At 32.3% G+C, this 13,844-nt stretch overlaps 1 protein-coding gene across 4 annotated transcripts in view; it reads left to right on the forward strand.

The window, feature by feature from the left end:
- Positions 1-297: 297 nt before the first annotated feature.
- The window catches only part of LOC111001767 (neural-cadherin), a 111,052-nt gene continuing 97,505 nt past the window's right edge, over positions 298-13,844 (forward strand). For 2 of the 4 annotated variants that reach the window (XM_045631731.1, XM_045631730.1), the window contains exon 1: positions 301-470. In XM_045631731.1, the coding sequence (XP_045487687.1) occupies positions 413-470 (58 nt within the window). In that variant the 5' untranslated portion in view covers positions 301-412. Of the gene's footprint in view, positions 471-13,844 lie in introns of all 4 variants that reach the window. The other 2 variants (XM_045631734.1, XM_045631732.1) reach the window with 2 other exon arrangements.

The raw sequence follows: 13,844 nt of genomic DNA on the forward strand, positions 1-13,844 counted from the left end.
TCGATCCTCGGCTGCACCAATGGACTTTTTTTCTATGTGCGCATTTAACATTTGCTCGAACGGTGAACAAAACATCGTGAGAAAACCGACATGTCTTAGACCCACAAAGTCGACGACGTGTATCAGACACTGGAGGCTGATCACCTACTTGCCTATTAGATTTCAAAATGGTTATGAAACAGATTCAGAAATCTGAGGTCAAGACCTAAAGAGGTTGTGCCACTGATTTATTTATTTTTATACACTAAATACAATTATTTTAGTCTCTTTATTTTTTGACAAGAATGGCTAAGCTATGTGTGGACTGTAAGACTTGAGTAATGTAAAAACTAAGTGACATCTGTCAGTGGCGTTTAGTGTATTGTGTAACTAATGGCTGAAGTAAAAAGTTTCGGTCCTGGGAATGTGACTGATGGCTAACTCTCCAGACCTAGGCATACTTGCCGCTAGCCTGCTCCGGCTAATCATTGGTAAGTCTATTTAGACCCTAAATACCTAGTATAGTTTATTCATTGTTTGTCTCTGTTTATTGTTTAATATATCATAATTATATCAACAAATAATATAAGGAGACTGTAGGATGTTTCAATGTAAAAATAGCTACAGTTTGAATGATAAGGTCTTACGAGCGATCTCTTCCAGTTAACCACGGATGGTTCAGTGCAGACTAACAAATATGATAATAATTTTTGTAAGTAGCGTAAAAGAAGAACTAAACTAGAGAACACGTGTGGCATAATTTATGAATAGCAATTTTCTAACAAATGGTCGCTTTATCAAAAAATATACCTTGAGTTCAGACTTTAAATTGCATTGAGCGTGCTGCGTGGCACCAAATTGCTTCGGTAAAATTGCACAACCGATGATTACCTTTTGTTTTGTTTTCTATTTATTTATCAGTGCTGCAGGAATGTCCGACTTTCTTATGTGGACTGGAGCGAAAACTGTTCTTGCTTATACAAGTTTCAATCTTCCTAATGCGTCGTCGTGATGTACGCTTAACAAATGCTAGTCTATTTTCTAGTCGCCGCCAACGTCTGTTTTCATTTCTTAAGACATTAACAAGCTATTTGTCGTTCATAGTCATAAATTGTAGTTGATGTGGGACAGAAATTTCATTGTGCAATTACTGTAAAGAATAGTTTTAAAATTCGACACGGTATCGCTTAAATCAATGATCATAAATATATTTTATGCTGTCCATGTCCATTGTTCTGCGCTGTGCTCGTTGCAAATATTTAAATCACTTCAATATATTATTTTATACAGTTGAGGCACGTGCTTAATTTTATAAACTCCAATAGTAATTCGTTGAACTATTTTAATATAAAATATTTCAACTTCATTGCATTTTCAGATTAATTTTTGTTTTTTTTAACGTCATAATTATTTATAAAAAATGCTTTAAGGTTTATTATATAATAACATTTCATATATGAATGTAGCTTGAATACGTTTCTGAAAATCTTCACAAAATGACAATTGTTGTATGTCAATCTTTTGATAAGAAATTTGCTGGTTATTATGATTATTATTTAAATTAAATCAAGGATATTTTAATAATAGTAGTTGTATTTATTAATAATAGTAATATTTATTAATACGATTTCAGCTTTTTTGTTAACCAACAAACAGTGAATTTAAAAGTAAAAGTTTTGTAAGGAAATTTGGTCGATTTGTATAGGCATCGGTTGTCATGGCATCGTTGTTTGTTTTTTAAATTTTTTTGTTTTTTCGAGGTAAAAATTCGATACGAGAAGCCCACTGGGAGTGACAGAACCTAGAAACCAAATGGCTTAGTTTTCAGGCTAGTGCGTACTCCAATTTTGATGATTCCAATTAGACATCTCTTTAATTAATCCTTTCAACTGTCGAAACTTTTAAGATTAATATTTTATTAATATTGTCACTGTAATTTACTGTTGTTTTGATAAAGTTCTTTTTAAGTATTATTTTAGTTGGACGTAACTTTGTTTTTACCGCCTTAATCCCTCGAGGTGTTAGACATGGAGAACGATAACACGGAGGTTGATTTATCATTACTTTAGTACAAAACATTTAAATATAATTTATATTTGTTTAAGTATACCTATGGTAGTTTGTATGCTCTATGTTTGCAATACTAAAAGGTTTTCTGTTCTCTGTGCGAACTATCAATGTTTGTTGAGCTATATTAAACGAAACCAAAGGAGTATAAAAAATGAAACAAAAAATATATTTGAAGTATAGATGTATAAATTTCGTAAATATGCAGTATAGTGTAAACACATAAAAACAAAGAGGTTTATTCATATACTAATGTTTAGGGATTTCGTTTGGTATTTTTTACAATAGCCAGAAAGTTGAAGAAATTTATTTGCGTTTGTCACTATGTATTTTGGTGTGATGCAGTTCCACTATGCCTATAATGAAAGAAGTCGTTGAGCGGCTGGCAGTAGGCTGTTTGGTCCATCATTCGTGTTCTGTTTTAAGCCAGCCTATAAACTTATGTATCGTTTCAATTCGTTGGATTTCCTATCCACCCTCTGTTTCTTTAGCATTATCGAGCTAATGCAAAATATGTCACGGTAGAGCCACATCTCAAGAGCTTGAAGGCGGGAAAGAGACCGCGAGTGATAACTTAATTAGCGTACTAAATGATGAAAAAAAGCTGGGATAATACAGCCCGTTATTGCCAGTATCACAATTTCATATATGATATGTAATTTGAGTGCGGTAACCACAGTTATTTGGACTTACTTCCGGCAATGTCGGACGTTATAGCATAATATATTATTTACCGCATAATAACTTAGGTTAGATAAACGCCAGTTATCGTTTCGGCACGTACGCCTTCTTCACCTTATGCCGTCAAATACTGCCTCTAACTCTGTGGGCAAACTTTAAACTCAATTATTAATTTAGGATCTAATAATAACATGCCACATGCATGCATGGTTATTAAGGTATCGTACTAAAGAGATGTCAAGAGAACAGTGCAATCATAGAGCTTTCTATCTATTCCTAATCCTAAAACACAAAAAAACATCACCAAAAAATACGACAGTACTCGGAAGAAGTCTAGTATATTAACTATAGGCAATTTAATGTAATCTTTAGCAATAATAAATTATATTTATTATTACTTTTAACTTTATTATCTCTACTCAATTTCGAGGAAAAAAGCTTACACAGAGCATAATGAGATTGTAGAAATACATGAAACTCAACCGAATACAAGTTTTCCAATTACAGTTACAAAATTTTAGCTAAAATGCATGGTTAATTATTCTGGTTTCGGTATTGAATGGAAGTATCGTTGATTTGTAATCAACTTATATACAAAACTACTACTAAGTTCTCTGGAAAAGTTTCATTTAATATAAATAGATGTTTAGATGTTTGTGATTTTATCTGCAATATGTGCGAAGGGGACGATGACTGGCGATGCGTAGACATTGCCAGTCATCGTGCTGGAACCTGTGGTACTCACTTTGTAACAAAATCGGATTAACGGGAATAAACGGAAAACACATAAAACCTTTTTTTTTCATGCGCGGGCGGGTCGCCCAAAAAGGGCAGTCATCTCAGCCAATAGACACCCATTTTTAGTGGGTCGCCGGCCTTTAAGAGATGAGTACGCTCGAATTTTGAATAGTTGGAGGTCGTATGTGGAAGACCAAGATCAGGGAAGAACCCAGTAGTCAATTCCACAGTTCGCAAAAAAATGTCTTGTGAAACGGACTGTGGAAGATTTCCAGCCATCACGTTATAAAATAGGATGGAATCCCCAAACCAATTTGTATGAAAATGATCCATGCCGGCCACGCGACAATATTCTATTCAACCCTTTGTTTGCAGCATTTCGCTGAATGGCAAGGTCAAGACTTCGGTACAGTTTCGTGCTATTTTTGGCACTAATTATTCTTTTGCTGATTTATTGCAAGATTTTTTTAAATGCAAAAAAATTTTTACTTCTAAGGAAAATAATACTGACTTATATATAACATTTTTTTGTGATTTCCCATTTAATTCAAGGTAGTTGAATACGTGGTAATGGTAGGTTATTAGCTAGCTAAACTAATGAATGGACATGAAATACATTTTACAAAATGTCATAATTTGTTATACTTTGCAATTCTAGTCTGACAAAGTTATCCCCACTACATAAATCTAGTTAACTATATTTATAATTTAAAATGCTTTGTGTAGATCTGTTTTCGAGTTAATTCCTATAAGGGTACGGCCTAAGCATAATGGTATACCATTAAATATTAGTTATTTGGAGGGTGCCGGCTTAAACAGCGATTACATTATCCGTTCATCATTCTGCAGCGTTATCTTAGTAACGATTTGTTAAGCAATTAAATATCATCTAAACTTGAATTAGATATAGAGTTTGTGTATTGTTTATAAAAAGTACTTCAAATCTTAAGACACTGCGATCTCAGTATCGGTGAGATTCAGAAACGAAACTTATCGTGAGCTTGTCTCCCGTATGTCAAAACTCTAGGCTTAAAATAACGGATTCAAGTTTGGAACTACATCTGTTTTCATACTATATAATGGTGCGGCCTCTATAAGAACGCTATACACTAATGATCATAGTCGAAGAGGTCGCAATTTTTTTTGCCAAAATACAATAAATCCGAGGATATGGCCGGAAGGTTGTTTGACGAAATAAAATCCGACAACTTTATCATTATTGAAATTCAATACATATGCTCAATATATACGTTTCAATTTGAACTGCAAAAAAACAGTTCTGTTGCCGTTCTTACACAATTTTAACTTAAAATAATAATCATTCATAAAATCACTCGATATATCCCTAACACGCAGCAAAGCACACAATTATCAGTCGTAAGGTAAGGAAAATGTATGGGAACAATGAGAGGTTAGACTGACTGAAAATTGTGGGCTTAACTACAAACTAAAGTAATAAATAAAATTAGCGTCAAGCGAAACAAAAAAGTGAGTTATTCCAGTTTGGCGGTCGGCCGAGTTAAGATATTATACCTACCTTCATCAACATTTATAAATATAAATATGTATTTATGGTTATGTATCGCATACCTACAGATTACGACATAAATTACCAGCAAATCGAAATATTGTGTGTATAGTGACTAAAAAATTCTTAAAATAATATTAAAAAAACTCAGATATCTTTTATTAATAACGGCTTTGTTTGTTCCTTACCAACAAATCAATTCATATTAAATATATATTTTAATCTACCAATCAATCAATCTTACAAGTGTGCTTTATGTTTCTGTTTCAATGTGTATTCCATTTTGGCTTTTGTGTGTAATGTAATTGTTTGGATATTGTTTAGTGATTATCCGTAGGATTACTTATATAAATAAAATTAAATTAAATAAAATTAAATTTAAAAACACTATGTCTTGAAATATCAGTATCTACTGGAGGTGTGTTTCTGATAAAGACCTCAAAAGATTTAAATAGTTTATACTCATTTAAACAAAAAAAATGTTTTTCTTAGGTTTATATCTAATTTATAATGATCTTAAAAAAACTCACGTCCTTATTATAAACGTTATCCTTAAGCATTGAATACGCCACCGATATATCTTTTATTTGAGAAATAGCAATAGTTGATTAAAACTCCTGTATGCTCAAATTAGATTAACATTGGTTTGGAAATTAAAAACATATTTAAAACTTCTTTTTAATATAAATAAGGGGTTATTACATTATTTACATAACTCCACGGCTTGTCAGCGATCGTTGTCAGCTAGAAAATGTGGCTGGTACATTCGTGCTTATCATGGTTTACGAATGTTTAACTCTAATAGTAGTCTGTGAAGAAAATTACAGTTTAACGAGAAACTTATAATAAAGCACTTAACTATACCTACCAATATATCGACGGGAAAGGATATATTAACTATAGGAGGATGGGTTTATTATCAATAATTTTATATTTTTCCATAATACGTTAGATGTCAATCTACTCCGATTGAAATAACAAAGAAACTGAGTTAACTGCCATATCTTTTTTGGACCCGATAATTATTAATACTTTTATGTATCTAATTCTATATTTTTATTAATAATCCTTTTGTTGTTTACTACTGTGAATATTTACTACTATCTTGACGTATTTAAAATGTATTTAGTTGCAAAAAGATAAACAATATGTTTTCAATATTAGCATTTGTTTCGTTCAGCTACGTTATATCTTATTTCAGTAAAACTAGTCTAAATATTCTTTGGAAGAACAAAGAACTCACATAGATGTGAAAATTTGATTTACAAAAACAAGTGTTCAGTTTCGTTTATGTTCGCAAAGTAGCTTATACAAGGAGTGTGCAATGTTGAGGAGGCAACACGACATTCTATAACGTCAACAACATGTCAAGAGGTTGTACCGTCGCGCCGTCACACCGTCTACCGGAAGTTGTATTTGTGAAATAACTTGTATAAAATTCGGTCTTCCGAAGTAATTTGTTGCGTTTCTTTATCTACATAAATAATATCTTTGATTATAGAATTTGAAGCGCTGATGTTGTTAGTGAGTTTTTATGTGTAAACACATAAAAACTCACTAACAACAAATAGCAAAGACAATAAAATGGAAAATTTGTAGAGTAAAGAACTTAAGGGTGTGGTTGAAATTAAAGAATGAAATTCGATTTTCCAGAAGGACGTCCAAAAAATTCTCAAGATGTTTACTAAAAGCAAATTTGAAAGTGACACAAGAAAATTTAATTACGCGTCGATGTACATCTGTAACTAAACGATTGATATATTGTTACATAACAGAGAGCCGATACGAAAACGAAAAGCTAAAATAAATACAATACACAAAAGGAAATTTAATACAAACATAACATAAACAAAAAGAGCAAAATATATACACTACTGTTATATATCCCCTTCTTACTACTAAAGGAATACTTCATACAATTAACGTGATGCAACTTTGAGTCAGGGTCAGGCCACAGATAAGGTAGAATCCGATGAAAGTGATAATTACTGTATTACGCGAGAGATCAATTCTACAATGAGGCTTAAATACATACAAGATGATCTTATTTTTAAAATTATTTTAAACTTTATTCTGAAACGTTGCAGTTAAAGTGAATTAGATAAGTATTATTATATATTAGTAGAAAAGAGAGTTAGCTTTATAAATTATTCCTTAGCTCAAACTAGCTAAAATCCAATTCAATAAAATATAATTTGAATATTAGCACTGGCTTTATTCGAATTGCGTTTAAGCTTGGACTGTAATACTAAGGCTTCAGATTAGCTTTGAAATATAGTGGTTTTGAATATTCGCAATATCAAGCACATGTACATATGTCTAACATGTTTCACATGCTGTATTACATATTTGTCTAAACCGGTACAACGTGGCCTGCCCGAAGGTATGTTATGCATTCATTACGCGATCAGTATAATATTTTTTTAAATTTACATATAGATATTTGATACCCATTTATATTCCATCAAATTGGGTTCGCAATCTGGTTTCAAGTTATTAATAACTGGTGGTATATCTAAATAAACCGGATTTGGAGAAGTGTAGCTTGTAGTTTTTTCCTTGTTGCGATATTTGTAATTGATAAAATGTTTGTTTATTTGACACAGAGATACCGTTAAAATAAAATGTATGGCGTTAGAAAGCGTAAAACTCAAATATTGTCAACATATTTATCAATTAGTTATTTTATATCTATCAATTTAGTGAATTTCACTTCTTGTTTACTGAATTGCAACTTGTCAAATGTCAATACTGTCTATTGTTAAGTTGGGCGGCAAGTTCAAATTAAAATGGGGAACTTCATTCTTGTGGCACTTCATCTGCAAAATCGCGCACACAATGACCTATGTAGAAGGGTTTAATTTGGTTTCCTTTGTGTTGAACATTTCTGTGTGTGGCAAACGTCATTGAGAGTAAATAAAACAGGTCCAATGCCTGCTGTTGGCAACCGCATTATTTCATAACCCTCACTGCTGCCTATAAAGGAAATTTTGCTTTATATTAAATCATAAATAGACTTAACCTAGTTTGTTACATTATTTAAATCATAGAATACAATAGCAGACTAGACTACATTTCCCAGAGTAAAAAAATACATTATGAAACATAAAATATTTTTTTTAAATTGTTATTTAGACTTATCACAGTGAGCGAAGACGTGTACATAACGGCTAGTTAATGTTGTAAATAAAACCTAAGTCCACAAAATAAAAGATATTGAAAGTCAAAAATATAGATTGTGTAAATGTTATATAATAGGTGGCAAGTGGCAAAAATCGTACTTATTTCAATAGCTATTTGTCGATAAAATTAATTCTTTGAATTTAAACGCAAATTTTATATTAAAAATTCTTTTTAAACGACTTTTTCTAAATATCGTCCGTTTTACCTCTACAGATTTATTTGATTCCATTCCAATTACGAGTAAAACTCTGAAAGAGTTTTGCGCATCCCCTAGTTCTTCCTGGAATTTATTACAGTTGAATGCTTTATACTTTATGGAACAAACTGACTACAGACAATTTAAAATTATTACAAGAATCGATTTAACTTAGACATTTACATATATTTGTTTTTGATAAAGAGTTGTATTGAGCGTGAAGTCTCATCCTTGAAGCCGTAGGATCAATCCCGGCTGTGTCAATAGAATCGGCCTATTTGCAAATTTGGGCACTCGTATTATAGCGAAAGCATCGACATTGCATGCGACCCATGAAGTTGACAGATGTCTGATAACCCACTTGACTATTGGAAAAATAAATTATCACAAAACAGATACAGAAATCTGAAGCCTAGAACTAAAAGGTCTAGCACAACTATTTTTTTTAATATTTATTTCTAGAGTAAATCACACCTAATTTAGATTGTTTTAATAAAGTAACATAACATGAGTCTGTTTTAAATAATGATTTATGTAATGTTAATAATAATTATCAACAAACTTATAGGAAAAGGTTGCTTTGGTAGCTTTTATGAGTTCGAATAATGCAAAAAGGGAACTGAACAATACTTCTTCAATACTTGTTCAAACATAATTATGACAATTATTTCACAGTTCACAAAATAAACAAGCAGATTTAAATCTGTCCCATTCAAAAATAAAAAAAATATTATATATGTTTCTAAAATGAATTTTAAACTAATAATGGAAAGGGACGTAGTTAAAACTTCGACTGTCACTTTCGATATCAAAATTAAATTCGACTTTCTAAGTAAATTGCATCATGGAAACTCACTGAAAACTCTTTTAATTTTTGGCACGAATTGGAAATTCCGTATTCTCAATATGGCGCTGACGGCCCAGTAAAACTCATAAATCACACAACTTTGTTCTTAGCACATCTTATAGTTGATTTAAGTCTTAGGATACCTTGGTGGCAGTTTGAGTCAAACATTGCATAGCATTCGAATCTCTATAATTAAACGTACGTAAACTTAGTTCAGAGTTGCTGAAGCATTAGGTAATGCGGTACGTAAATTATTGCTCGTATTTATCTTGACTTGAATTATTGTTTAGAAGACTATTATAAATACAATAGGCCAGTGGCGTGCTTAAACACCATACTGATTCTATCGCTTGTAAAATATCACTATCAGAGTCTACAATTACTTCTCCACGTTTAAGCATTGCTTTCATCCTACTAAATCCATGGTCGCTTCTTATATAACAATCAGAGGCTAAAATGGTTCAACATTTTTCCAGGCCATATTCAAAGATCAAATAGAACCAGCTGCCCACTGAAGTATTTCCGAACCAATTCGACTTAGGGTCTTTCAAGAAAAGAGCGTACCAAATTTTAAAGGCCGTCAACGCACTCGCGAGCCCTCTGGCATTGAGATTGTCCTTGGGCTGCGGTATCACTTAACATCAGGAGAGCCTCCTGCCCGTTTGCCCCTTTTCTATAAAAAAAAAACCCTACAAAGTTTTGAGTAACAACAGTAAAATTTGAACAATTCCTTAATTATTTTCTATAAATATTATAACATTTTAAGAATGCCTCATGCTGGCTTCGATTAATTGCTATAGATGATGGACTTATAACTCTTGTTTACATTCAAAATCTAGCGACAAAATGGTTTCGTAATCATCCCGTCTCGTAATTCGATATTCCCTAGTTAAAATAATTGAGGTAGATGGAATACTTGAACCACTGTAACAAGGACTAGCGCAATTTTAGTTGTATTTACTATTATTTATAACTAGCTATTAGCACGACAGACAGATGAATTTGTAGATTTCAATTATATCTTAGTAACTTTTGCTTAATGAGTGACTCTGAGTGCAATTGTAATGATTAAACTGAGTGCTCTTAATAATTCGAATATTGTCTAATAAAATTTGTCCATGTTCACTAGCGGTTAATCTTTTGAGTCCACTTGCAGTACTTATAGTTGCAAAACTACAGTTTCTCAAAAGGCTAAGTCCTTTTGAATCGCACTAGACCCGAAGTTTCTTAACGCTAGACGGCCTACACGTGAAAGAATTGTAGGTCTTGAATAGCAAAATTACTTCCGTCTCGAATTATTTTAATATAATTCACGTTTATTATTACGTTATGAGTTAGGGTGAATGTCGTATGTCATATTAATTACCGCAAACAGCATCCGGGCTGCGGTACCTGTCTTGTTGTCCACATGTCGGGAACATACGCTGCTTCTGTAATCCGATTACAGTCCACATCTAATTTTAAAAATTACATGAAAACTCCTTTACATTTTACATGCCCCTAAGATATTTGTTCTGCAAAACATTTTCGCGATTAATATTAAAAATATCTTTTGTGTTCTGTTTAACGATAAGTTGAAAGCTCTCGCTTTAGTCTTGATTTATTTTAAAGTATATTAAAATTAAATCAAAACTTGAACCCTTAATTAGTATGTGTTTAAAAATTTTAGTTGAACCCAGGCCTCATTGCTGCAGTGCTTTATTCTAGTAGCTCACCTTTTTTAAAACTAAAAATTCAGTTTCCCAAACACACTAGAGGCCGGGCGATCGTCAATTGTTTGCTCTGCATAAGTACCTATTACTTGCAGTGAGACCTGTAAAATTTCCTTTGGGTTGCAGTATTTTGCGACAATTTTCATATAAGTCGGCCTTTTTCTTATAAAGGGATTTTTCTAAGAAAGTAATTTGTAGTAAATTTTTACATATTACATTCAATCTAACAACGGGAAAATTCATTAAAGTTAGTATAATTTTAGAGTTTTATTTTACTTCTTAAAGTTGACCTGGTTTACTTAAAAGAGAATCGGTAAAAATATAAATAATCTAATTGACTAGCGATTTATTTGTCCAAACCAAATATTTTGGAGTTCGATCATATCAGTGAACTAATTAGATGCTGGGTGATAGTTATCAAATATATCTGCCTATAATCTTGAAAGTTAATAAAAGCATTATTTATATCGTATTTTTTCGCCCTTGGAATGTTGCTGTTTAATATTTTACATTAAGTATTAAGTACTTAAAATTTTACAACAACGCCATCTATTCAGGCGGGCCTTAAACCAAGTTTCTGCGTTGTGCGGCTCATGATACACGGTAACAGTTTCTGTAACCCTAGATAGATGGCGTGGATATAAAATTCTCAATGCGAAACTTTTAGTACGGAGTGTAGTCCAAATAGCTCTAAGAAACGCAAGATGGGCGCTATTCTATCGCAAAAGATGGCGCTATTCTTCATTCATGCCAAAAATTAAAAATATTTTTTATTTGTTTTCAGGTAAGCAAATGCAACCCTTGAAGATTCACTGAATGCAAGTAATTCAAAACAGGCGCTGGTATGAAAAATTATTTATAACTCTCTGTTATTCATAATTCCGGTTATTGCAAGCTGAATTTATATATTTTTTAATATTCCTCATTTACTAAGTCCTACAGTTTTACAATTATTGGAAGCCAAACAATATCAAATTGTGAATTTGAAAACATTAGCGAACCGCTTTTTGCCTGTAACTTAAATTAATTCAATTACCGAAACAATTCGATTTTAAAATTGATGTACTTGAATGAAGGTTGAAAATGTTTGAAGATTAATAACTGATCATGGACGTAGGAAGTGGATGGGGGGTCACGTTTCGATTGTTGCGGCCGGATGCGGTTCCATTTCCGCTTTCCACATCGCACTATTCACGTATTGAACGTATATCACTCGATACATAGCGTTAATTATACTCTGTAAAGAGCGAAATTTTAATTTTCCTGTACGCCTGACGTATGAATTGAAGACTGTATTTCAATACGAAACGCATTATTTCGTAAACAATTTCCAATGATATTTTAATTAATTTCGTTCATGAAACCATAAGTGCAGATTTCATTTCACATTAATTAATATACCAGATTAATTTATATACTTTGTGTACTACTCAAGTATATTCTCAAGGTTTTTTTGACTAAGCCAGGCCTTTGCCTGAATTCCAATTGATGAATGGTGGATGCAGGCAAAGGCCTGTAGGCAAAAGTGCTGTAGAACATCTGGTGGACCACCTTCTCATAAAACTAACCTTAACCCTAAATAACAAGCGGGGCGCGGCGATACCTAATCAAGTGCAAAAAAGTGACAATAGATTTGTGTATGAATATTAAACTATAAATCTAATCAAAGACTCGGACGAAATTCGATAAATAAATACGTCTTAAGATTGTATTTTCCTAACATATATCTGGATCCTGTATATATGTTAGGAAATTTCATTAAATGGGCGTACCACTAATATAAAGATGTAATAAAGGACCGTATATCTGTTGTGTTATATATATCAATGTTTACTAAGACGATAAAAACTTTGACGAAGCGTAAGAAGTTTTTATATGTATATTTAGAAATACTTCCCATCACTTCTTTGACTCTTCGTCGCCACCAGTATTTAATGATTTAACTATATTGTTGTACACCGAGGACATATAGTAATGTGTGAGATCTTGTAACAGATATCACATAATTATTTCAATATTTTGTACAAACCACAATAACTCAACAGTCACATTGTAGTGTTATGACTTATGACTATCCGACCCATCCTTTCTACTATATTTCCTATATTAACTATTCTGATCGTTCGTTCGTTCCACTCAGTAACAGAACACTAACAAAAAGAATGTGAAAAATAATAATAATAAGTGCTATAAAAAATACAATGTACATTAACTGAATATGCGAGTTGTGAATCGCCTTGAGCTTCCAGAGTCCATAATGAAATAAGAGCTACTGTTTAAACTAGTCTGTAAAAATATTAGCTTGCAAAGCTGAATAAAAAATTGAAGTCTATTCCAGAACAATCGTATTTAGTGCTTGTGGTCCTTTTGGAATAATTACAGGTATTGTGCGGTACGACCACAGTTAGTACGTGCATTGCTTTCCGGAGTAATTTCGTACAAGCAGAGAACATGAAAGCATGGATAATAAAGCCTTACCGAAAATAGCACGGTGCATGTGCTCCGCTTGCGAATATATTGCGTCGACGTATTTTGTAGAGAAAATGAACGTTTCTTATGCGTTGAAAACCGTAATTCGTAGGAAAGTTTTTATTTAAACATTAATATTTAAAAAAAATTAATAAAATACGTTTTTTTTCGAACATAAGACCATCAAAGTATCACTTATTCCACGTCATTAAATTTAAACCTGTAGGCATCCCTACTCATCGGCAAAGAAGACAGGGTGTAGGCCGAGAGAAAAAGTCGAGGTAAAAATCTCTCAGTAGGTACTCTTTTAAAAAAAGCAAATCATCAAACAATACTACAATATTTAAAACAAATATAGCAAATTAATTAGAACTAGCCTGCCCAGCACTAGTCCCAGGCCCTTTTATATTATCATGTTACATAAAATATATATAAGTACAAATA

Source organism: Pieris rapae, chromosome 16 (genome assembly GCF_905147795.1).
Source record: "Pieris rapae chromosome 16, ilPieRapa1.1, whole genome shotgun sequence".
In the NCBI taxonomy this organism is placed as follows: domain Eukaryota; kingdom Metazoa; phylum Arthropoda; class Insecta; order Lepidoptera; family Pieridae; genus Pieris; species Pieris rapae.